The sequence below is a fragment of the Larus michahellis genome, chromosome 4 (genome assembly GCF_964199755.1).
Source record: "Larus michahellis chromosome 4, bLarMic1.1, whole genome shotgun sequence".
NCBI lineage: Eukaryota > Metazoa > Chordata > Aves > Charadriiformes > Laridae > Larus > Larus michahellis.
Window position 1 is genome coordinate 51,937,768 of NC_133899.1, and position 26,720 is coordinate 51,964,487.

At 42.3% G+C, this 26,720-nt stretch overlaps 1 protein-coding gene across 12 annotated transcripts in view; it reads right to left on the minus strand.

Annotated features, from left to right (window-relative positions):
• The window catches only part of RGS6 (regulator of G protein signaling 6), a 293,044-nt gene that overhangs the window by 57,943 nt on the left and 208,381 nt on the right, over window positions 1-26,720 (minus strand). For 9 of the 12 annotated variants that reach the window (XM_074584760.1, XM_074584757.1, XM_074584758.1 and 6 more), the window contains 10 exons: window positions 21,946-21,996; window positions 20,447-20,553; window positions 17,637-17,688; window positions 14,859-14,923; window positions 11,837-11,913; window positions 8,754-8,835; window positions 8,151-8,225; window positions 6,980-7,078; window positions 5,813-5,874; window positions 1,092-1,202 (listed from right to left, as the gene is read on the minus strand). In XM_074584760.1, coding sequence (XP_074440861.1) covers window positions 1,092-1,202; window positions 5,813-5,874; window positions 6,980-7,078; window positions 8,151-8,225; window positions 8,754-8,835; window positions 11,837-11,913; window positions 14,859-14,923; window positions 17,637-17,688; window positions 20,447-20,553; window positions 21,946-21,996 — 781 coding nt within the window. The remainder of the gene's footprint in view (window positions 1-1,091; window positions 1,203-5,812; window positions 5,875-6,979; window positions 7,079-8,150; window positions 8,226-8,753; window positions 8,836-11,836; window positions 11,914-14,858; window positions 14,924-17,636; window positions 17,689-20,446; window positions 20,554-21,945; window positions 21,997-26,720) is intronic. The other 3 variants (XM_074584769.1, XM_074584764.1, XM_074584770.1) reach the window with 1 other exon arrangement.

The window sequence follows — 26,720 nt, forward strand, 5'->3', positions numbered from 1 at the left end:
GGGAAATAAATTGCTCTTTTCCTGGAACGCTTAGGCTGGTAGCATCTTAAACTTTACATTATTATTCAAGAACAGACAGGATTAGATTTGGCATTCTCCTTTCAAAGATTTGCGGAAGTGAACTCCCAGTTCAGATTTGGTGCCGAACAGCAGCAGCTGAACACCAGGAGAAGCTGCTGAGCACTTGCAGTAGTTGGCCACAAGATGTGAGTGAGCAGAGAAGGTGATACGTGGCATGCTGATGTCATTCAAACCTGCTGTGACAGCTGCTAGGCAAGAGGCAGGCAGGACAATTCTAGCCCCACTACAAGGGCTGTGGATAGCCTGTGATAGCAAAAAAATGTAGACACTGGCCAGACTTCCCTTGCAGCAGAATCAGATGGCCAAAAGATAATCTTAATTGCAGTGATGGGTTTGTTTTTTTGGAGAAACTTTCTGAGGTGCAAGGCATTGGAGGTCCTACAGTCATTCCTCCTTCTTTTCATCTATTAGACACCGTAACAGAGAAAAGCCGAGCTTGGTCACTAACAGGTAAGGCACAAACTCACTTTGTCAATCTGTTATAATTTTGACCTGCCAAGTCCCACACATTATGCATGAGCTACACTACTCTGGCTCCTGTGCCAAATCCACCTCTGCATAGCGGCCACTGCCCTATAACCCATCCTCTTCTGCCAGTGACATCTTTCATGGGATCCCAGGACAGGAGCACGGCTGGAGCACGGCAGCTGGGGGAGGACCAGAGGGCAGGCTCTCAAAAGGTCAGAGGAGATGCGCTGGAACAAGTATCTCTTAGGAGTATTGTGTATCTGCGGACTCGTAGACCTGAGTCTGTGCCTGCCCTTGACAGGCATGAGAACATCTGTTACCTGACTTACAGAGTACCACACATCACATCATATGGAAGCGGAAGGGCTGAACAATTCACAGAAGAAGTGATAAAGCATAAGCTCCTGTTTAAATTTTAGCTATGTATTTGTATCTTGTAAAGCTACAGACATCCAATTTCCTACCCAAACAGGGCACTAGGAAGAGCATACAAACAAAATGGCAAGACAACTCCAGTATTACTTAAAACTACCAATTCTTACCTCATTTCAATGTCCCACAACGCTGCATCATCACTTATCCAGGGATTGGAAGGCTCAGCAGGAGTTATAAAGGGGTCATATTCCACATACTGCTCTGTGTAGGCTATTAAGCTGACAGATACAAGAAAAAAAAAAAAGAATCAGGGCCTGGATGCTCAGTCATGTCAGAGAGGTACAGCTTTTAATTTTTATTTTTGTGTGTGTGTGTGTGTGTGTGTGTATGTGTGTGCTTCTTTTTATTTTTGTAGGGATTGGTCAGCAGAAACTACAGGAGTCCCTTTTCCCAGGAATGGTGCATGCAAGGATTTCTCTGCGAACACCCATCAGCTCACTGCAGTAGTTTCTTCAAGCTCGTCTCTGTCGCGATGCTCACAAAAAGCCCAAAGAGGCAACGACTGGATTACTATGGGAGGGTTTCCCCCAGAGAGCCACGGGATGACTATGAAGCGCATGCCCTCCTCTTCATTTGTTGCATGTTGCTATGCCCTCTTGCCTTTTTGGTTTTTGCAGACTTTTGCAGCCACTTAACTTGATGCATTATGAGTAACTCATCTAAACAGGGTCATGTGCTGTAGCTAAGAATACACTTAAGTCTTTGGAAGATCACAGTCCTGAGCATGAAAGCTTCAGGCTATAGATTATTTTTTTTTAAGTTGGCATACCATTTAGTCTAATGTCACTATTGTAAAATACTTCAGCAGTACTTTATAACAATTAACTTAGAATGTAGTAAATGATATGCATGTTGGAAAAACACCTGGCCTTTATACTGGCTTGCTTCATGAGGAGTCAGATAAGACCTATAGCCTCTAATCCTCACTAGGATGAGATTCAAAGAGCTTCCTGGAAAAAGGACTGTGTCTGCTTGCATAAGTGATTCAGGAATTCCACTGAGGTTGGGGCTAGAGGCGCATTTTTACAAAAGAAAGACAGCATATATGAAATAAATCAAAAGAAATTTGTCCTAGTCTATATTGGAAATACTCTAAGGCACTTTTTAATTTTTTTGCCTAGGTCTGCCAAGTAATTAACTAAGTTAATTGAGTCTCATCATACTGAGCGACTAATCTACTTGCACTGTGATTGTCCATGCTAAACTTTACCTCTGTCTTCCACACCTCAAAAAGGCAGAACAATGAAAAGACCCTGTGAAACAAAGGGTCACAAAAGGCAGAAAGTTCCCCTGACCTGCTCTACAGTAATTATTTCTTTTTGTTTGTCCTAGCTCTTATCATGAGGCATTAAAATCATACACTTTTGTAACCACAGCAGGTTCCCATTGCCCCTCGGGGCACTCAGGGCTGTCTCATCTCATTTCATTAATTACATTTCATGACTGCTGTGGGTCAAGGGTTGGAGGAGGGAGCAGCGTCCAATTTCAGAGAACAGCAGCAATCCCTGAGACATCAATGAGAGAAAGGGTTGGTTAAAAAACACCCCAACAAAAAGGATCAATCAGGAGCTATCTGCTGTGAAACTTGAATTGCTCCTAATAAAATAATAAGAAGGCATCAGAGGTGCTAGTACAAGTACTAGCAAAAATAAAAGGGGAAAAAACTAAATTAAATAAAACAAGGGGGAACTGCTAAACACATTTTGCTGATTCAGTATAATGACAGCAGCAGAATCATTGCCTTATTGTCTAAAGGAGGCTACAGGCGGGGGACTCCTAAGGGAAAGCATTTCTGTCAAAATGCACACCTGGATTTTTGGCCTTTCAGGTGATGCAATGTAATTCTGGTAGAAGAGGTGGTGGGAAGAATTCATCAAAGGGTGCAGAGCTTGCCTTGAGAGCCCGACTGTCTCACAAATGCAAGGGCCCTGCTGAGCCCTCACAAAAACCTTGGGAAGCTGAGAGGATAACACAGATTTGTGACACATTTTCATCTAGGGAGCTGAGATTGCTCAAGTTTTCCCCAGCCATTTCTGTGATGCTACACGTACTGGGATCACACCAACACTGCACAGTGCAGTCAGGGAAAACAGTAGGTATAATATAATGACAGTTTTGCTCAATAGTTCTCAAATCTCATGGCCCAGTCCTAAATCTGACAACGTGCAGGTCCCAACTGGGGAGAAAGGATGTGGAAGAAAGGAGGGGAAGACCGTTTCCAAGGTGTCTGGAGCAGCTGAGGGATGCCTGCTCCCACAGTTGGTGCAGATCTACTCCAGGAAGGGGAACAGGGAGCAGGGGGGAACAAACCAATGAAATAAATGCCAGCTACTGAAGGAGTTGTAGTTAATCTTTTGAGAGCCTTTCCATTCCTCTTCAGCTGGACAGGGGCTACCCCATAGCATAGCATGCATTCATGGAAAATGTATGTGATTCGCCTATCACTATTAAAATTAATTCCTATTACAGATTAGACAGCAGCCTGTTTCCCCCACCGCCCCCTGCTTTATTTCCTCCTTGTGACTGCCCTTGTCCTGCCTGAAAGTGCACTTGCACTGTACTGTAAAAATGGCAGGTGGTGCCGCTGTAGGCTTGGCTGTTGAAAGAAGCGTGCCGAGATGTCATCTCCAGCACCCCGACCTGCCACGCTGCCACTTAAACTAGTCCCAAAAGCAGCATCCAGCCTGAAAAGTGACTTGCTAATAACAGCACCTCCTTAAGCAGAGATTTGTCCCTGGCGTGTGCATTCAGCATTTTACATCAGGTTTTCAGGCCACACAGGTTTTTATTTCAGGCAATTGTTTGACTTATGTCATGCACATTCATTCCTCCTCACCTATCCCCACCCCTGCTAAGCTGCTGGACTCAGCAGCCCCTCTACTTCCCTCTTGCCTGCTCCATGACCCTCCACATCCAAGCTGCTCTTCCCACCACTCTCTACACCGAGCCCTGGGACCCTCCAGCAACGCTGCCACCCAGGGTCATCACATAACGAAACACTCTTAACAAGATATAGATATCATGCCTGCCCAGGGAGGTGGTTGAGTCACCAACCCTAGAGGTATTTAAGAAACGTGTAGATTTGGCAGTTCAGGACATGCTCTAGTGACAGAGATTGTAGGTTGTTTTTTGTGGTGTTTTTTTTTTGTGTGTGTGTGTATGGTTGGACTCGATGATCTCAAAGGTTCTTTCCAATCATGAAGATTCTATGATTCTATGATTTTCATTCGTTATAATTTCAAACTGAAACTTTCAAAACAGGAGAAAAGAACTTTTTGATTGTTCTCAACTTATTTACTTTTCTCCTGGTCATCAATTTGCACAGGTTTTGATAGCAACATTTTCTTCTCCAGTTTGGGACCAACAACAACAACAACAAAAAAAAGCCTGAGCCCTTTTAAACCAGGAAAATTTTCTGTCCAGTTTTACTGAAAACTACTAGGGTTTTTGTGGCATCGACAATGTTACATTTATAGTGTCAGTAGCTCCTTATGAACTAGAACAACAGGTATGTTATGTGGAGAGGATTCGATGTTCACAAGTGAATGAGTTTTACTGAGTCCATCTTATTGAATAAATACCTACCGAGAAAAAATTCAAGCAGAACAGACCTGCTTGCTTGTAAATTACCAGCCTGGAAATTACTACTGTCTCAGTATATTAAGGTCATTGTAAGTAAATTCAGTAGAAAATGACATTTTTTGGTAAAGCACAAATGTATCTTCTTAATAAAAAAGAATGAGAAAGCCCAAAACATAAATACGAATGTGCTAATTTCAATCGTACAATGTAGTGTACGTGCAGGATTTCAAGGAGCCTCTGAATATTTTCTATTTAATTGGATAAATTTTCACTTTAGTTGTTAAACTTTATGAGCCAATAGGAACTTACTTTGGGGGTCTCGCCATTTAATTTGCCTAGTTTAGTACACACATGCTAATTACAGGTGCAGGCACTGCAAAGCACATTTCATATGGTTTTTAAATTCCTCTATTATTTCTCTACAAGGCACCAGCCCTTATCAGGTCCCTCATGTTCAACACAGTTTTGCTCTAGAAGTGATGTTACTGAAGAGCACGCTGATCCCTACATTTGTCTCGGTGATTCCCCTACCAAAGAGCATAACTTACAAGAATCTAAGTAAAGGAGCTGTCATTCTCTATTAAATTTGAGCTTGGTCTTTACCTATTCGTACTTTCCTACCAGAACTAAATATTCTGCACGTCAAATTGTGCCTTGATTTGCCTCTGTGAGAAATCCACCTCTTAAAACACTGCCTTGAGTAGCCCAGGAACAACCTCAGTACTTCCCATAGGATTCCATAGGTATAAGTGGGAGCAGAAACCGGCCCTACAACACCAGTATGAACGCGGACACGAACACCATATGCAACAAGACGAAAACGCAGCTTCTTCCCCAGATCTGTGCCAGAAAAACAAGAGATGAGCACAGAGAGTTCACCCATTAAAAAAAAAAAAAAAAAAGGTATTTTCAAATTGAAACAGGAATGCCTTTTCTGCAAATAAACTCTAGGGTTGTGCAGGGGTGGGAAACAAAAGTACTGCAAGGGTTCTTTCTTTTGTGAATGATATTTCTTTTGGTTTTACAGTACAACAGCATGCTCATTTTTCACCTACTTTTTGCCAGTGGCAGGAGAGCAAGTGCAGAAGTGTCAGTGGTCAGCAGACAGGCAGCACAGCCAGTTAAGGAAGGGGAAGGACTGATGAAGGATTGAAGGGGGAACCAGCCTTTGTGCATTCCTGCCCGCTCTCTGTTTCTGGAAACACCAAACTGGAGATGAGGAAATCATGCAAATGGGGACACTCACCTTTCTGCTACTTTGGACATCTTTAAACAATGTCTCTCTATCTGCACGTTCAGAAAAGTTATCTGAGGAGAGAGATGACAAGGACATTTACAATCCAGGAGCTCTACAGCATGCATTGATCATATCCCAACGCACTATTGATTTCTCTTTCCAAACAGCTTGAAAGTAACTTAGAAGGAAATGGGACTCTTCCCTAGGTATTAGAAAAAGCTTATTAACTGCTTCCAACAGGAGTCTCAATTTCCTACGGCAGAGACCCAGGGGAAGCTTCAGAAGACATAATTAAAAGTAGGAAAGGCACATATTTGAGGCCGAGGTTCCTAGACTACTCATGGTGCAACGTGATCCCCTTTTTACACCACACTCCTCTCTTCCATTTCTCAAACTGACTGGCATCACAAGACCAATAATGGTTTTACAGCACATTAGCACTCTGCTATCAACTGGTTCTCAACAGTAGTCTGCAGCCTATGTGCTCATGATGAGTACTTCACAGTACTCATCAGCCTATGATGGAAAAAAGCTCAAGAAATTTAGTGTTGAGGTTTTGTTCAGAAGACCACCCTGAAAACAGCTGCCTAAGAAACATTTAAAACTTTACTAAAATGCTAACCTAGAGATTCCTGCCTGTAATTCAGTGAATGCTGCTCGTTACAGCAAAGGAATTTCGAGGGAGAGCTCCCTGTGCTGGAGCAAAGTTGTGCGAGGGCTGGCCATTCCTTGGAGTGATGGTGCAAATAACTTCTTTCCAGTTCCCTAAAAGTTCTGACTGTACAGTCTAACAGTCATGCACCAAATGATGCCTTTCCTCCCTGCCCATCCCCAGCCTGTGCCCCAGTATGCCATCTTCTTCCCTCGTCTTTGTCACTGCCCACTTTTCAGATATCCTCAGTGATCTGAAAATTAATCTGTCTACTGGTCCATAGAGAGAGCAATACTAGATTCAAAGGTCAGTATTACCCATAACACGTATCATCATACAGCTGCACTGCTCAATTAATATATAAATATATCTTTAAATACTTACTACTTTGCATAAAGTATGTGAAGATCAAGGACAGGTGATGCATAGAACTGGTTTTGCTGATATCTCCATAACTTCGTATGTGGGTTTTTTTTTTCCAAGATAACAGTTCCCAGAGAGTTGTGATACAGACATCTACTTACTTGTTTCCGGAAATCTTCTTTTGTAGTTTTGCGTACAGGTTGTGAGGGCACATGTACAGGGCTTTGGGGCTGAGACTCCTCTGTAACCCCATACACTGACTGTGAGGAACCAATAAACAAACAGAAGAGATTACGGCATTTTTCCCTGTTATGCAATGAGGAAAAGTGCAGTATGCAAACCAGTAAGGTAACAAGCCAGCAATTTCCTACTGTTTATATCCATACAGGTCAATAATCATTCAGCCTGGAGCAAAATTTACAGATCGGGCTGTGCTTGCAGGCGCCTGCACTTGGAAAGTCTGCAGGCATGTTAAGAAATGGGTTTATTTTAAATGTTAAAATGAAGCTGATAATTTTTAGGAGCTCTGAGGGCTGTGTGTGTCAAGGCTTGTAGGATGAACACCGGGAATGGTCATTGTGGTGAACCAAGCAGAGAAAGAAAAGATAAGAACCTAATCCTATGTCATTTTCTTCTGCTCGGTTTAATGTCATATTGTAAAACTACAAATTGAAGAAAGAGCTTAACCAGGTGTCAATGGGTTAAGTTCAAATGAACCTCTCAAAACTAAAACCTGCAGATTGACTTGTAGCCATTCATTTTAAGGACAGAGGCCTGCACTGAAAGTAATATCAGTTCCCCTTTCATTTAATGCTTTTGCTTTTTATTTAACATTTATAAGAGACGTGTGAATAGCTCTGCTGCAATTTAACTTCCAGTGGAAGTTCAGGAGTCTGGTGTCACCTCCAAAACTAATATGTACACAAAAGAGCTATACCTTGCTGGAAGTCAAAGGCACCCAAGTTGCTAATGATCCAGCCTTTGAAATGATTAAGGCAAGTAAACATCTCTGATAAATCTGTGCCCAAATAATTTCTGAAAATGGGACCTAGGTACTTTTGCCAACTGCTTTTAATTTTATGGGAGTGCAGAGCCAGTAGACATCTGCAACACAGAGCTCCTTAATGCCCTTCTCAGCTGTACCCAATCACCCAGACTGTACCCCTCTGATGGCAAAACAGGAATACTAAATTCACAGATTAGAACAAAACACAATTGATATTTGCAAAACACTTTTTTTTTGTTCCTATCGGGAAACTCTGATCTACTGTAGGTGTCAAGTGTGATTTGCCTTTAAAAAAACAAAAAAAAACCCCAGAAACTCAAACTGACCTTTTTCACCTTCTGTGGGTTTTTCATACGACGACATTTTCTAATGTCCATTTCTGTGGTGTTCACACAGCCCGGCTGAAAAGAGATGGCAATCGTATTAGTCCTCCGTTTACAATCCACACACTACCTTACCTTTCTAAAATATACCAAAATATACTTGTCCAAAATTCTTTCCTGAAGTTTGCGTCCCATCAATTATGCTTCCTAAACAAGAGAGTGCATATACCCAAAGTCGGCATCTCAGCATCAAATCCATTTACTCATAACTTTGCCACCAAAAGGAAATCTCTCAGCTAAGAGGAGAGCTTTTTCTAGGAGGTCTGAGCCAAACTGGGTAAGCTGCTTTTCTTTTGTACGCACAATAAATAATCTTCAAAACTTAATGTTTATCACGTATTTCCAAATCAAGCGTTCCATGCATTCACACGCCTAGAAAGTCTTAAAATAATCTTGTAGACACTGAGCTTGTTTTGAACTGAGAGCAAAAATCCACGTGGTGACTTTAAAGGTAATGTCTTTGTGCAATAAATGGCACAGTGTTTACTAGTATCAAAACTTTCCTGTCAAAACCTGGAAAGTCTCATCAGTAAAAAAGAGCTTTACCACAGGCCTGTGCACATCCCAGAATGCTCTTTCCTGGCTGTCCAAAATCTTTCTTTCTGTTTTATCCTTTTTCCTGTCGATTCTGAAAACAAAAGCGTAGACATATGAGTCAACATACAAGTATGCTTTTCTTTGTTACTGTTCCTAGCTGGGGTTTTAACCCCGTGACAAAAAAAATTCATAAATACACTTTTTTGTACAGAAATGTCACAGTCCCACTTGCAAGGCCATGTGCCATGAACAAAATATCACTGATGTTTGCTCCAATATGTATCAAAAGAGATTTTCCTATTAAGGTGGGAAATTTATTTTAACCTCTGCTTTTTCATCTGGTGAGGAAAACGACCTTTCCTGGTACTCCGTTCCCAGACCCTGATTTGGCAAGCTGGGGAAGTTCATGTTTGTCTTTGGCTCTGTCCAGAGACACACAGGGACCTCTTTACTCCAGGTGAAGCTCTTGGCTGCTGCCAGACGGAGGTCCATGTCGGGAGGTCCCGTTGCACCCTGGTGCCCCAGTAGCACTGCTGGTATGACCATAGACTGCGAAGGGGCAGCTATCCCAGGCATTCCCAGCAGCAACATCACAGGCAGCACCTGAGGACACCCTCCTCCGGGCTCTGCCCGCCCGCCGTGGGGTTGGCGGAGGGAAGGGTGACAGCACAGGTGGCCAAACTTGCTGCATGGCCTCGTGCAAGCCAGTGCTCACTCAAGAGACGTGCAACTGGGCCAGCACAACTGCAACCCAATAATTTCATCCCTGATGCAGCCAGTGAGTCGACTCACTCGAAGTACATGCAAAGGCTGCCGGGGGATGTTCAGAGCAACTGCTCCCCTGTCTCTCGGCAGCACTGAGCAATGTGTGTCTGGTGCCCCACTCCCGTGCTCAGCTCTACACAAGCACAGCAAAGTCACCACTGGCTTGCAAGATCTACCTGGATGAGGCACAGGAAAATAGGAACCGCTTTCATCTCCAGAGGAGGATCGAGAAGCTGACAGTGTCCCTGTGCTGGATTCCCGCACTGCTGCCACCCGGAAGAATCAAAAGGGTGGGGAAAAAAACCCATGCGAGCTGGGATTTCTGACCATTAGGTTCTCCCCTCTCCTGTTTTTCTTAAGGAGGGGCAGTGATCCTTAGCTAAGTCTGTGCTGGGAATGTACCAATGGGGGTCTGAAATGGAAGTTTCTGAACACTCCTCCCCATAAAAAAACCCGAGTCCTCCAAAGTTTGGGATCACTCTCTGGATATCACCTCTGCAAGGCTGGGATGAGAAACCAGCTCTGTACAGGCTCTGTACCTGCTGTCAGACAGCAGTCACTGCACTGCGCTGAAGAGCAAACATGGACACCAGCCCAAAACCTCTTGTTTTGGAGTGAGTCCTTCGTGCCCGGCCAAAGGGGAGGGTGAAGTCTTCTGCCAACCTCACACCACACAGTGCACACAAACTGGAGGGGCTCTTTGAAGGCTCCATGAATTGTCTTCATGGGTGCTTAGTGCTGAACCCAGGTTCTCGGCTCAAATCCCCAATTCACATTTTAAACTGCAAAGACACAAATGTGGATGCAGTTTTTGAGCCATGTATGTGCAAACGAAGACACGGAAGGTGAAGCAGAACTTGATATGTAGGAGGAGTGTTTTCATGTATTTCTGTTTGGTTTTCCTTTTCAGATAATTCAGGACGGTGAATTACACTGTGAATTCCAGCATTGCCTTGTTGGAAATCTGATGACTGAAGCATTACGTGAACTGGGAACCAAGAAGCTGAAACTAGCCAGCAAAAAAAGTTGACAGTGGCCAGTCCATACTTACGTTTCAATGAAAACATAATGCAGAAAAGATGACTAAGCATTAGTGATCACATAAAGAATAGATATTTACATTTCTTTCTTAGGTAATAGCTGTATGCTGTAGACAGAATGCAGAATTCTGTTTTGACTTAAGGTTGGTTGTTGATTTTTTTTCTTATCTTGACAGTAAACTTTTAAGTAACTGAAAGTACAATTGCTATCGTAACTTCTAATTTTCTCTTCCAAACAGAACACTGTCATTCTGGTCAGAAAAAATCTCTTAATTACCTTGTAATTTAAAGGGTAATTACTATGTACTTAAATAGTGCATAATTACAATATTATTAAGTAAAGAATTAATCAAAATTCCAAAGAGTTAATCAAAGATGGAGACACATACCTCGGCCACACCCTCAAGCAATTATGTTCCTTAACTTTTTAGCATCTAATGCTGAAAGTGCAAATTCTTTCTAGTGGTACAGAATGTCAGTACTGGTGTTCTCATGCACCAACTTTTCCATTTTATAGGTGACAACTACTCGCATGAAACAGACATGTAGGGGTTTAGACACTAGTTTGTAGACACAAGTCTACCCTGGACCATACCCATTTTGAAGCAATAATGAAAACATGTTCAAAACATTAAGAGGCTTCAAACTATTTTCACAAGGGGAGATGAGGAAAAAAAATGTAGGTTTCAATTATGAGCTGAGAAAAGCAAAAACCCAAATACTAAATCTAAGGAAGTTTCATATAAGTGGTACCCAATTTTCCACACTAATTTAGTAGCACAAGTCAGACTACACAGAGTAGAGGTACAATGGAGTCCAATGGGGACTGGTATAAAGGAGAAAACCAAATCCAGTCTACTGTAAATACCACCCTTATAATCACTTTCAAGTGGCAGTATTTTTAAACTCAGAAATACTTTACAAGCATGGAGTAACGCAGACAGACGATAAAGTTCTGTTCTCGCCATTTACACAAAACAAAAACACTACACAAAAGTAGAAGCAGAACAGGCAAGTGAACTGCCCAAGCTCCCATGATGAATCCAGTTCCAGGAGCTCCTGACCAACATTTCCATGTACAGATAATTAAATCCATCTTTTGGATTCTGGCACAAACCTTCAGAATTGGCTCTCTATTCTTTCTGGTCTGCTGGTGATTAAAATTCACCAACACCTTCTGAGCTTAGTCGCAGTAAAGACTTTGACAGAAAAATATTATCTTTACAGAATCCCCTTCCCTTCACAGCTCTAAATACTGGGGCAGTTTAGTGCTCCAGGATTACTCACTTCACTTGGGCCTCAGCTTGCATGAAGATGAATTCCCACTTTCTTGCAAATGCTCTCTGAAGTCTTGCTAAGTTTTCCTGACAAAAGATGAAAATAGTAAGAACAATTAATCAATTAATCCCTGTAATTATAACTGCTGCTTAAGAGCACAGTTAGTGTGTAGGCTGCTTAGTTTATTCCTTTTTTTTTTTTTTAAGCTGGAAAACTGAAGACACGGAAGTCGGAGTTGGTTTCAGGTGAACTATCCTGCAGGCAAAGCAAGGCTGTAACACATCCTTTCAGGCTGCAGCCAAGAGGGCCCTGTCAGGGAGAAGTAATGGAGCGTGATGAAGACAGCCTGAGCTCTGCTATGAAAATAGTGATGGACTTGTTCCCAAAAGATAACACTGAGAAGCTTTGTGAAGCTGATGACTTTCATTTCTGATAGCAGATGGCTGCCACGTGCACGTTTCCCTCTCATCCCTACTTTCCCTTCCTCCCCCCCCCCCACTCTCTTCTCTTCAGGCTTTTTGCTAAGGTGCAAAGCCTGAGCATCCCTTGCTTTCCCCAGTCCTGCTCACCGCCGAGAGCATCACGCAGCTGCACAGCACTGAAGGCTGGGGATTGCCAGGATGATTCATAAAAGGAAATAGCTTGTTTGTCTGAACAATGAACGTCGCTCGCTGCAAAGACTGGGTCCAGATGCAGCCTCGCTCTGCGTCTGAAGTAAGAGCTCTGGTCCAGACCCATTACAGAGAGCGTCGTGATCTGAACATTTGGAGGTGGATGTGACTTCATCACAACTCAAGATAACTCAGGACGTGAACAGAATTTCAGGCTCAAATAGCCCCCCAAAGCCACATATCCACACCCACCCTGACAAGGAGGCCTAGGAGACCATTAACCTGATGCTCTTCTCCATTACAGCTGGTTCAACTGTTGCAAATTTTCACTGAAATGAACACTATTGATTTTCTTTTTACACCTGTTCCCTTTATTTCAAGAAAGTGCTTAAGCACATGCATTTCAATGCTAGAAGAAACCTTCCTCCTATTTATTTTGAACTCTTGTATAACACAAGGAATAAAGCTTGGCCCTGTTACCACCAAGTCCATGTAAGAGTTTCAGTCCATATAGATGGAAAAAAACAGTTAAGCAAATGATTTACAGCTGTGCTGAACCGTGATGATTTCCTTAACTGTGGCTACAAGGAAGAACTACTTGTAATTATCTGCAAAACCAATTTTTTGTGGGTTTCTTTTTTTTTAATTTTATTTTAAATTATGTTCACATGTGCCCTCTGGAGTAAATATGCTGAAGCCAATGAAACATCCCCAATTGAAGCAATATTTGAATCACGCTTACGTTTGGCCAATTAGAAACAAAATGGAATGCAATTATGCAAGCCTAATCATATCATCAAGACCCCTGCTCTTCCAGTTAGGGGTCTGGGGTTAGGGGTTGTCTATGAATCCTGCAAGCAGAACCTAAAAATGAGAAGATGTCCCCTGAGGTGCTTTGTAGAGACTGTCTGTGGAAACTCCAGGTCAGTGCCGATGCCCACGGGGAAGCATTCTCATATCACATCTCCAAAAATGTGTATTAGATATACAGGGCTCCTTCCCACTCCTGTTTCTCTCCCTTGTGCTCAGCTTATATCTCCATTGCATGATCTGCTTCAGCGCCCATAATGACTCGGAAGAGTCGGTGCCATTCTTATCTGATTGTCTCTAATTAAGAGAGCAAAGTTTGAATGCAGAAGCAGTCTCTAATTGTGCAATGCAATATTCACAAGAAAAATGAGAGATTGCCAAGATCTAATTATTTGCCATCACTGGAGCATTGCTACTCTCAGTAGACAGCGACGTGCAAAAGTACTTAGCCATAGCCTCGCTGCATGTGTGTGGGAGTGTGTGCGCTGCTGAACGGCCTTTTGTTGCTTTATGATAGATCTTTAGAGTACTTACAGTTAATTGGTTGGCTCTAAGCAATTTTAATGGTTTTAATAATGAAATCAACAATATTCAGAAGCAAAAGCTCAGCAAAAGGATGTGTAAATGCATGCAGATTATTATATTCCTTCCTTTATGCCCATACTTCAAGATTAGAACTCTTGGGAACTCCGGATGCATTTCCAGGGTGGACTAGGTAAGTGGTGATTTTTGCATGCTCTTCACTGGAAGGATGAAATGGCATGTATATATATCCACGTGCACAAAAGCCCCAAAATGTGGAAGATAAGGAAGAGGGAAAAAGTTCATACATGGAAAAAAACCCTAAAATATCTGCAATATAAATGTTTTCATTGTAATAAACACAAACCCAGAAGTCCCCCAGAACCAGCTTTATAAACAAACACTCCAACAAAAACCTTCACATTTGAAATTCAGCTGTTACACTGTTGAGCTAGCAAAAAAAAAAAGTCAATATAATAGAAAGAAAAGTTCAGCTGGTCAGAACATTACACTCACACCAGCCCTGCCCCTCCTGCCGCCATCTTCCCACTCCTATCCAACAAAACCCTGCACAATCTGAAGCCAAGGTTGAGGATATTTTTATGGATAATCATTTCATAACAGAAAACATGCCCTGAATAAGCTTGCGCAATAGTTTTTATATGGCATATTGAAAACAGCGCAAGTCTAAAATCTGAAAAATTTCCTTTTAAGGTCTGTAACTAGATGAGTCATCAGCAACTTAATTGCCCAATAATGCACCCGAAAGTCATCATTTTCATGTGTTAATATCTGCTATATAAACCAGGAACTGTTAACTGGAAAGAGGAAACCAATGTAAACCTCTATGTAATCTCCCCAAGTCTTGGCGATCTGGCTGTACAGCAGATGCTTTAATTTGAGATGTTGCAAAGCCGGGGATGTTCCCCAATCATGTTCCAGATCAACCTCAATACAATTTTGACAACTGAAAAAAAAAAAAAGACACAGTAAAGGCTGACCCCAAGGCACAAAATGGCAGCACTCAACTGGCAAGCAAAGCTCTCCCTGCACCCCTCAGCTTTAAACTCTAGCAGCAGTGTACCTACGGCTTCATAATCCGCCAGCTCCAGCCTAGCTTTGTTCTGCATCGTCCGTTTGCAAAGATAGATGGCTAAAGGGAGAAACAGAAAGGAAAACAAATTACAGACAGATTATTAGTACTAGATCTTAAAAAAAGAAAAAAGCACCCCATGCACAGTTTGTTCTCATCAGAAAGCAACATGAGGCAAGGAATGAGAGGGCTGAATACCCAGCTGACGTTACCCACTAGTAATCTCGGAGGCCGTAAACATCTGGGACATCTCATTTAAAAGTGCTGAGAGTAGATGCCAGGACCTAACAAGATGTTTGAGAAAGGCACAATTGCTTCTGGGGCTGGTAAAAGATTTAGCATTAGCAACCTGTTCCCCTCAGCACTTTGGGGATATGCCTGCCAAAGCGAGCAGCCCTGCACTTCTTTTCCCCTTTCGTTTAAAAAAGAAAAAAAATAATCAGGATACTGAAATGAAAACAGAAATACGGGCCAGATCTTAAAGGCAGGATCTGAGCGTTTTTTTTTCATATGCTTCATCCACTTATTCTACGCATTTCAAACTGTTAAGAAAAGCCTTCTCGCATTTCACCATAGGCAGACACTGCAGAAACTGATGTGGTTTGGGATTCTGAGGGTCACGATAAGCCCAGTGCATGACACCAAACCAGTCCCGGGCTGCCTGCTGGGAAAGCCTCAGCTGGACTGCTAGCTCACCCCATTTCCATTAGAGGCTGAAACACAAGGTCCCCAGCACATCCTGGGTATACAGCCAGGTCTGAACTCTGCGCAAGAGAGGTGTCCAGTGCTCTCATTTTGGGATGGATTTAAATGTGCATTCTCGAGCTTCCTTGTGTTGTGCTCTCTCCCGTGCTGCAGGGCCAGGTACTTAACTGCCCATCAGCATACTAAGCTGGAGCGGAGCAGAAGGCAAAGCATCATCTACATAACACTGCAATAAATCTTTTGGAGAAAATTTCTGCTTTTCTTTGAAAACTATGGGGCTTTGGTTTCCTGATAAATACAATTTTCTGACACCGTCATAGATGTTTTCCATTGGAAACCTATTCTTCTATTTAAAAATATATGTATAAAAACATGCTACTCATGTAATTCTATTCTATGCTATTCCTACAATTCTAAGCTTCATAAAACGCGTGGTAACCAGAGACGATCAGCTCATGTGTATGTGTATTTATACATCTGAAGAGCAGTTTCATCTGTAAACCATTTACAACACCAAATAAAGTGAGAGTCAGTCATCTCACAGTATTTCTTCATGTTAGGCAGTGACCTGCCATTAGCAAGTTAGTTCCTGTCCTGTGAGTGGATCCATGCAAATAGAGAAAGTATGAAGAGCTGCTGGGATTTCAGTTTTATTTGGGTCTACTGCTAGTTTGGGATTAATTCCTGGGAAGACTCCATCTGTACAGACCTCTGATATGCAAAGACTGATTATAAGCATATGTTAGAGATTTCTGGGGCAGATGAAAGTCTGTCACTACAGGGCTCAGAGCTAATGCAGTTGCAGCTTGTCCAGCTGTGGGTCAGCTCATATATGGCTTTATTTTGAAGTGTACCATTCCACTCAATGCCCTTGCAGTGCAATAATTTGACTGCAAAAGCAGTCAGGTATTATAGGAAAAAGCAGAACTTCCCTCTTTGGATTGTTATTCTAATATTTAGCACAGTTCAGACAGTTATATATGGTGACTGTAAAATCTGGAAATTATTTTGCATATAATGAACAACATCATGTTTTCTCCTAAGCAGTTCCCTTACTGGGATAAACACGCAAGTCTACGCTAGCTTCCCTGCAGATGAGGGCTGCAAATGAACTATTACATGACAGACACCATTGCAGGCTACTTCTCCACCCCAGCAAATGATTTCCAGAATCCACAATGATGAATAATTATTGCCGGGGAAAGAAAAAAACCCTGATTATTCAGGGAGGAGTTCTAAACTGATCTTAGATTACAAGATATTTCAAAAGAAGCACTTCCAGAAGCTCCTGTTTTATGAGCACACACATGGATTCACTTCCTCTTCCAACACCACACCAGGATGCAACAATTGATTTTATCATTTAACTGTGAAAGAAGTACAGTTCTGCAAAAGACAGCAACATTGCATGCAGACAGCAAAAGATAACAACACTGACATATTTTCTTTATGTATTATCACTGTCTGCAGGCACTCACATGTTTAACACACCATGTTGCAGTTTATTAGCTCATAAACCATGCTCAGTCTTCTCTTTTTTACCAGCTGTCAGCTGGTAATCTTAAAAAAATGGGAAAAAGAAGTCTGATGTTATATATCAAAGAACTTTAACTATAGGTTGCCGTCAGTTATATACTGGTTTATTGATCAGCCAGATGAGTGCCCAGATGAGGGAACTTTTTATTGATCAACATATCAGATTCAGCTACAGATCAGAGTATGTTCTCCCACAAAAGCAATACTGGTATTATTTAAGATTCCCAAGGAGCAGTATTCTGTTTGCCATAAATCCTGCTGAAACGAACAGAGCTACGGGAGAATGAAGGTAATGGTAGGTAAAACCTTGGCCCCACTGAACTCGATGGCTACAGCTCTGTGGGCTTGAGACACCCTGCGATTTTGCTTCACGTACTTGAGATGGGCACAAATCTGCCTCTGATGCTGCAGTCTGACAAGAAATTCTGCTGATGAAGGCTTTAGATGGCCAACAGTAATTATTTTACAGACAATTTTTTCCATCACAAACTTTCTGTACTAACTTTCTACAATGAAGTAAGTATACTCTCACCATAATCTGTGTTTTCTGGTTCCCAGCAGTTTGAAGGCCAAAAGTACGGTGCCTAAGAAACAACATAAGCATTTTTCTAATTTAAGAGATGAAAAACAATTCAGATGCAGAAAAACATTACAAGTACAAAAGGAAGAATCACAAATTCTATGGGCCAGCTTCTGTCCTGAGGGGAAACACTGCCACAGATCTCAGTAAACGCGAGGAAGCTTTTCCAGGAAGGTATCACCTTTAACGTTCCTCACTGCAGGTAAATAGAGATGCTGTAATACAAGCACCTCTTGAGGAGGATGTCCATTATCCTGATGATGTTTTAGACCCTGTTGCCATCTCATCTGAATGTGGACCTCTTATCATCTACTCCAGAACCTCCTCTTTCCCCAGGAGGAATTCAGAGGCACCTAGAATTTTATTTTTTTTTTTTTTTTTTAGGAGCAGGAGAATCCTTATAGCCTTTTATATATGCTAAACACCACTTGTTTTTTTGGAGCAGGTACCAGTGTAGTTGGCAGCCTAGAAAACATTTTACTTTTTAAATATAACAGATGTCAGAGGTCAAAACTCAGCTGATTAGTCTCGTTCTGAATGCAGAAGCCCTGCTAAGCTTACTGCTTTTGTTTTCTATCCAGGTCTGCATATTGCAGTTGTTACAATTAATTACAAGATATTACCTACGTGTGGCTGTATTTCAGTTTTAACATGAATGAAAAATAATGTTCCTGTGATCACACAAATTACAAAACACGGTTTTGTGTTACTGATGTAATGCCACAAACGGGCATAGGATATTACACACACAAAGACTATTCCTTGCACCAAAGTACAGTGAGAAAACATGGAGGGATCAAACAATACAGGATTCAATGCTCCTCACTGATATATATCTTACGAACTTCACAAGATGATGAGCTACTGTTGGAAGGAGGGACTGATGTTGAGGTAGAAAGTGGCAAGAAGAGACTAATGGAAAAGAAAAATGATTCTATCGTGTTATTTTTGCAGAAAACGGCTGAGGAGAACTGTCACAGGAAGTGACAACAGGCAAAGAATAAGCAAAAGTTGTAGAAAAGATAAGGAAAAGAAAAGTCAATAAGCAGTCAAGACAATTTGATGATGTAGTTTACATGGGCTTAAAATAACGAAAAGAAATTAAATTATACTCTGCTTTTAAAATCTAGCTTCTGAGACCTGCACAGGACAACTTCTTACGGTGTCATTCTTTTAAAAGAGAGACAAATACAACTAAATGGACAATCGGTATTATCCCTGCTTCTGTCAAGTCTTGCACGACAGGAGGAATAGGACTTTGAGAAAAGCAAGGGAGCTGTCATGAAAAATCTTAGCCTGAATGATGCCAAGTAACCAGAAGGTGGGGGGAGATAAGGGGAGGTCTGTGATCTCCTGGGCTTCTTTGTTCACGGTGCCATTGGTCTCATGTGATAACACAATACCACATTAGAGCTGCCAGGCTGGTGAGGGGTCTGGAGACCAAGTGATATGAGGAGAGGCTGAGGGAGCTGGGCATGTTTAGCTTGGAGAAGAGGAGGCTGAGGGGAGACCTCATTGCCCTCTACAACTACCTGAAAGGAGGTTGTAGAGAGGTGGGTGTTGGCCTCTTCTCCCAGGTGAATAATGACAGGACCAGAGGAAATGGTCTGAAGTTGCGGCAGGGGAGGTTTAGGTTAGATATTAGGAAGAATTACTTTACTGAAAGAGTGGTCAAGCACTGGAACAGCCTGCCCAGGGAGGTGGTTGAGTCTCCATCCCTAGAGGTATTTAAGAAACGTCAGATTTGGCACTTCGGGGCATGCTCTAGTGACAGAGATCGTAGGGGTTTTTTCTGTGTGTGTATGGTTGGACTCGATGATCTCAAAGGTCCTTTCCAACCATGAAGATTCTATGATTCTATGATTAGCTGTAGGACAGTGAGCATGAGCAGCAGCAACATCAGATGCAAAGAGGAGAACAGGCTTTTCAAATAAAAACTAAATAAGAGAAAATAAACGTAAAGGAGAAATGGGAGGGTGAACAGAAGAGAGGTCACAGGAAAGGTAAGGGAGCTGGCTGGGATCACTTAACAGAAAAATACAAATTCAGCCAGCAGGATTAGGCAGTAGGACTCCAGGTCTGAATTTATTGCTTTTTTTAAAGTTATACAATCTGTCCAAAAGCAGTTGTTGCAGCACAAACAGTTATCTAGAAGGTTGACAGCAGCAGTTTTTGGAAAGGACATGGAACTCAAGTGCAGGATGCTTTAAAAATTGAACACATCTGGAGGCACAGGGACACTGAGGGATAGAGATGTCCCAGCTTAGGTGACTGCCAAGGTTACAAATCTTCTGTAAAAGAGCCAAAGCCTGAAGCTTGCCCCTTCCCACACCAATTGTGACCAAGAGAGGATAAAAATTTGAATTTTCTGCTATGCCAGAGCTTGAATGTCCGACTCCAAAGTTTGCCTTGGTCCATTTTTCACAGGAGGGTGGCTACTCAATTCTGTATCAGAGTTAGAACCTGAAAGTCATTTTCTTTCTCCTGGTTTTGTTCAACTCTGAGTACAACAGTGTTGAAATCACGTATGAAAAACAATCACAGGACATATCAGTTCATTTACGTAAAAACTGGGTCAGAAAGTAGAAAAGAGCAGATCTTTATGAAGGGACTACATAACATCCTAAGGCCTCTACCAAGATAGCTTCAATCCCTGTCTTCATAGACCTAATGGATGCTTAAGGATAAAGAGCGGGTAATTTCAGCAGTATTACTGCAGGGACAGTAGAAGGGGCCACAAGGAAGGCAGAGGGCTCACCAACCTGGAAACGATAGAACGTCCCATCATCTTTCAGGGTAAGGACGTGGTCTGAGATCGGAAAGACATAACCCTGTGCAGCGATAAGACTTCCCAAGTGTATTGCTTCCCCTGTGAAAGAGGGAGAACAGCAGGGATATGTCAGGAAGACACACACTGCACACTCTGTTTGCAGCAGCAGCCCTGGCAATGATTCACATGAAGACCTGGTGCACTCATGCCTCTCCGTACCCACACCGCATCCTGACACCTTCTACCACACAAGGCAGGAGAGCAGAAATCAGCCTTACAATACAGAAGAAACACTGCTCAAATGTTTAACCTGCTGGTTTTACGTCTACAAATTGTCACACACCAGTTCTAGAGTCTGAAATCCAATTCAAAGCACATTATCCACCACAGGTGACAGCTGACAAGAAGCCTGTTCCATCAGTGAACGCCACTTGCCTCTATCAAATGCGACAAACACATACAACACTAGGTCAATAGCAGGATGTTTATTCATAAAGACAAATCCTGACACTGCAGCATTGCCATTTGTTAGAGGAAATGGTGCTGAGGTAAAGGGGAGCATGTATCCAACAACTGTCAGGGCAACCTTCACAACCAGAGGTACATCTGCACAGATTTTCAGCCAATGTCAGCTGTGAAAAGCTACATCAACTTTCTCAGACTTGCAAAATACACATCACCTGCTCATGTGCCCCCAGGCAGATAATAAAGTTACTGTCTGCAGCTGAAATTCAGATTTGAGACTTGACTGGACTCATGAGAAGGGATGTGTGTATGGGGACGCCCTGGGTGAAAAAACACTGCCTCTGTCTCTGCTTTTACATGGTGACAGTAGGCAGCAGAAACAAACCCGGAGGTAAGATGCTGGATTTTTTTTCCCATTTCAGAAAAGGAAAAGAAACTTCTGGACCTGCAGATCTTTCCTCCTTTTTCCCAATCTTTCTTTTCCCAGTAGTTCTTAACTGCGCCAAAACAATTTTCATTTCTCTGAAGAGTGAACTCTTTGAACTGGACCCATACACTGATCACTGTTTATGGCTGATTATCCATTTATCTATCTGCTGTGATAAATTCGCAGCCATCATGTGGTCCCACGATGGTGTCTGTGTCATCCTTGGCCAGTATGTCCTTTCAGTCATGGCTACCTTTCTCCATATCATGAAAACCTGTCACTGCGTTTGCCTGCTTAACCACATCCACCACTTCTTTTCTATGTCTGGGAACAACCTTAAAATCAACCAGGCTTTCTTAGGCAGCAACAATTTCACAGACAGGCTAAGACTCCTACAAAGTGCTTTTTGGTTGTTGCAGTGTAAGGCATTAGACTTAATTAAGATGTTGATTTTTATCTCTTTTCCCTCCTCCTTCCCTCCAATGCTTAAATCAACTTTGTTCTACTGGCATTTTAGACCGCAGCAAAATATTATCTACTGTCTAATGGCAGACACAATACAGATGAAGCAGCTGTTCTTCCCCAGCTGGTCACCTTACCTGGATCCTCAATGCTGAGGTTCTTCATAAGCCACTGCACAATATCAGCACCTAAAAAAAAAAAGTGAAGAAAGCATTAAATGCTGAGACCACAAGGTTTGAGAGCCATAGAAAGAGATAACATTGAGACAGATACAGTAGAACTGATGTGAATTTTATTCCCTTTCCATTTTCATCTCCGCTGGGCTTTCAGAACGTTTTTCCTTCTTGTGCCATACTCTAATTACACAGTTATTGACAGGTACTAAGTCCCAAGAAGGATTCCGTGTAATAGGAGCCTTGATATACTTTAAGGCAGATATTACTCTAATGGTTCCATGTAACTTTTTCTCTCCCAGTTGCTTCTCTCTCATTTTAGCATACAGGGAGTTACGTTTCTGCAGGTGCTAGGTAGCAAGGAGGTGAAGGAAGTTTACTGGTACCTTGCACCTGTTACATCAGGGGCAATAATCTAGAAGTACAGAACCAAGTTATCAGTCAAAAAAAGATAGAGGAAAGTCTCGCTTATGTCAAAGACAAGCAATGTCTTGGAGAAGGAAGTGCGATTCATTGTCCCTTTAACTGAACCACTGTTGAGCTGTCACCTTCTAGCGATCGCACCAGCAGCATGGTGGCCAGGAGCAGAGAAGTGAGTCTTTAAGGCCCATGAGGTAGCTTAATAGGTTTTCAGGGCCCATCAAGGAGTACAAAGCTTGTTGCTATTCTTATAAACAGCACAAAGATCTCTAGGATTGATTCTCTGCATGTATACTACCTCTCTCTTGCTCCCATGAAAGTCATAGAAGTGGAGAACTTGTCGCTGTTCAGTAGAAGCGAAGGCCTTTTATCAAAATACAGCATGACAGGGCACCAAATTTAGTTAAACCCCATATTCAGAAAGCTAAGCCTAAAATGAAACATAATGGTGTGTACAAGTCAGCTAACATGACTTGTCCAAAGTCAAACTCAATCAGCAAAGGCCCTTGGAGGCAATTTAGCAAGCTCGTGCCGAGTTATGGCAGCCTGCAGCACAACATAACGACGTGTGTCTGGATGCAGTCCTAACACTAAGTCCTTCCCAGCATACAGTCAATTTTTGAGAAATATTTGCATTCACATTCTTAATACTTAGTATTACTAAGTAATACTTAGTGCTGTGCTTTGTGAGAGATACATTGGTTGAAGACAGCATATGAGAAAAGGAACTGATCAACCGTATGGTTCCGGCTTACTAAACAAACCCTGGAGAACCTCATTTGCATGGAGCACTTCTGAGATCAGACATGGTGGGTACTTCAAGAAATAGGATACGCCACATGATGCCTGTTCCAGAAAAGGTCTGAAGAACATTTTGCTTTCCATGGGCTCAGAGCATCCCCACACCCTCATAAACTTTAAATACAACGAAGGCCAGGAGTCACAAGTATGATGTGCCACAGAGAGAGAGGAAACAGGCATTGCTAGTGTCCCAGGCCCTTGCAATACCCTCAGGTCTGAGTGACTCTCCCATACAGGTGAAATTCACACTAGAAATGTGGGTTCTAGCCCACGCAGAAGGGGGTGGCAGCTCCCGCTCCCCGGCCAATGCAAGTTGACCCACAACTCTGCAAGGCGCACCAGTAAACCCTCTCCAGGCAGACTTCAGCAGCAAGGAGGAATATGGACCTGACCTCCCTCCTCTCCCACCCAGGGCTGGTGAAACAACTTACTTGTCCCCCACAGGCAATCAACAGAGCTCCTGAAGATGAGGGAAGCATCTGCTTTCACTTAAATACTGGGCAAACAGATGTGACCAACAAGCAGCAGCTGGGCATTGTCTCAATCTGCCTCGTAGGTATCAACAAACCAGATACTAAAGCACCAATCTCACAAGCTTGTACTCTTAGCTCTATAGTCACTCTCCATACTTCCCAACTCCATCTAAGAGCAATTCAAATTGACAAGATCCTACTTGGAAAGTTATTCCAGAACCCTTTTTTTTTCCCTTGATAGTTCCTCCTAAGGGTTTCTACAGAGGGCTGACACATTGCCTCCCTACCTCCACTTCACTCAACCAACCAAACTCCTTTAGTCTCCTCCCTCTACTTTATCATTCAGCAACTTTTCAAATTTAAGTTCCGTTTCTCTGCACTGGGGTCACCAGAACTGCAGGCAGTACCTTGCAGAACATCTAACCAATGCCTCCGGCAATGGTGACAGCACTTTCCTGCCTCTGCATCCTAAAGTCCCATCATTTTTTTGAGAATAGTAAATTTATTCAGAAAAAAGATGTCTGAGGGATCCAAAACTACCTGCTAGATGAGAACACCTCCAGTGAACAGTGCTAGCTGAATAACATATGGGAGAAATGTTCAGAGCCAATAACTGTTGTTTTGGCAAGTTTGTTAATAAAATATTCTATTTTATAAACACTGATGTTTCCTTTTGCCTTTTACAAAACAAAAATATCCTAAAGATAGAACCAAACATTTGAGGTTAGAAAACCAATCTAGAAGACTCAAACTGAAGTGCTTCCGTATTGTTAGAAACAAAACAAAACCTCACAAAATGCTGTCTTTGTTTCAAGTAAAAACAGAATCTTTCTTGCTTTTTTTGTTCATCCCCCAAACTAAGAAGTCCACTATTTCTCCTGATTTTGGTCTCAGATTACAGGCTTGCAGTGATCTCTTAGGCATTGTATTGCCAAGTGATGCAACAGCCGATATCTGAAAATCATCTAGAGTAGCGCATTGCTTTGCTCAAGGGAGGTAAAGTGCATTCTGCATGATCCCTCTTCAGATACACAGGAATACTTAATGCAGGATTAAGTCCCACTCCATTTTTACACAGAATTATCACGTCCCGAGCTCTACACCTCTTTTGAGGAATCTATTCCATTTTCATCAAACTACAATGAAAAATTCAAGTACCGGTGAAAGCCGGTTGCCCTGTCTTTCTTCCCCCTGCTATTAAGATTAAAAAAGAAAGGTTTAAAGGGGCAAGTAAACTGAAGTCACTGACTCAACCAGAACTCCCGTGATCAGCCCAACCACTCCGGAATATAAGCAGGACTTGAGAGCAGGGATTTTAATTTGTCTCCGTTAAAAACATGAAGTCATTCCTGAATGTTGCCAAGAGCCTGGAAGATTTTATAGCTGTTCTCCAGTTGTCCTGAGGCAGACAGATTATCTTTCTGCTGAGTTTGCTGAACCATTATTTATCACCTGCCAAGACTGATTACTCACCCTCAGGACAATGACAAGTCTTTCCTTCCTCTGTTAATTACTGTCATCATTAATAGCCATGTCACTAATTAATATTCAATCATAATGAACACTCTTTACTGCCATCTCCCACACCACCTTCAATTTTTAGGGTTACCCTCACACATTGGCTTTTCCTCTGCTTGTAGCTCTTTCTGTCTCCGCAATCTACTTTTGCCCACCTAGAAACACTACTTACGCCCTTTCTCAGATAAGAAAATTCAGATTTATCCTTATAAGACACGGTGAAGACTTGAGCGAGTCTTTTACAAGGCTCTACTCTGTCAGACAAAGACACAGATTACTTTATCTGTAAATTTTCCAGAAAACTTCATCTTAACCTTTCCTGTAGGTTAAGCCTGACAGACAGTCCTCACATAACTCACCATCCCAAAAAGATCTTTTCTGGCAGATTTTCAGATTCCACAGTTCACAAGCTCTTTCAGAAGACACCCAAGGGAAACACTTGACCCTGACATGTTTCCACTAAACACTAATAGAGCATTTGAGATCTTCTGAAAACAAATAGTTGGGCATGTTTTCATAACAGAAAAAGTTGCTGTATCCCGGTAAAGGAATGGCTCCCATCTCCTCTATGCTCCTCTCCATACATCTACATTTCCTCTGAATCAGTATGCTCCGTTCAAGGATAGTCAACAGCCTGTGAACATCTATTCCTTCTCACCTATAATGAAATGTATCTTTTTGCTTTAGGCTCTTCTTTGAAGCTGAACTAGATCAAGGTGCTTGATACCAACAGAATAGTTGTATTTTTTATGCTCAAACAGATTCACAATGACCATTTATCCATCTACCTGGTTCAGAGACACACTAGCAGTTTTACATTTCTTGCTGTCTTCTCCATTTTCTGTTCGGCCTCAGTGATCCTATAATAGTAGCTAGTGTTCTCAGAACGCCACTGCCTGTCAACGTGACAAATGAGTGGCCAGCCATGAAAAGATAAATTAAAAGAAAAAAAGTTCACAAGGTGTGAGGCCATGGGCAAGATGCAGTTAATCAGGTAAGTCACCACCACTGTATTTGATACCTTTTCTAGGCAACCTAAGTTGTTCTACCTCTTCCAGAAAATCCAGGAATTGCTTGGAAAACACAGAGCCACCTATAATCAGATTCGCCCATCTTCTACGCACTGTGTGAAACAGCAAAGGGAGACAGAACACCATGCTCTCCTCCAGCAATTTCTAAAGATGTGCTGCTGGTTCTGGGCAAAGGAGCCAGGACCAGTGGGGTCTGCTTGTCATCCAGTGGACGGGGTGTGTCCCTGACAAGGCATACATATGTACAAACACACACACATGTATAAAAATAAAAAACACAATAGTATTTCTGACACTTCAGCAAACACGCGCATCTTTTGCATTTCTTCTTAGGCCTGATAAGACAACTGCATTTTTTGCTGAGTGTCCTGAGGTGGCAGAGCTGGTACCCACTGCTGTGTGGAGCTCCACAGTGATTTGACATGGGACATCTCGTGCCACAGGTGCTGCACCAGTGACCAGGGACTAAAGTCTGTCCTCTCTCATGGGAGTCGCT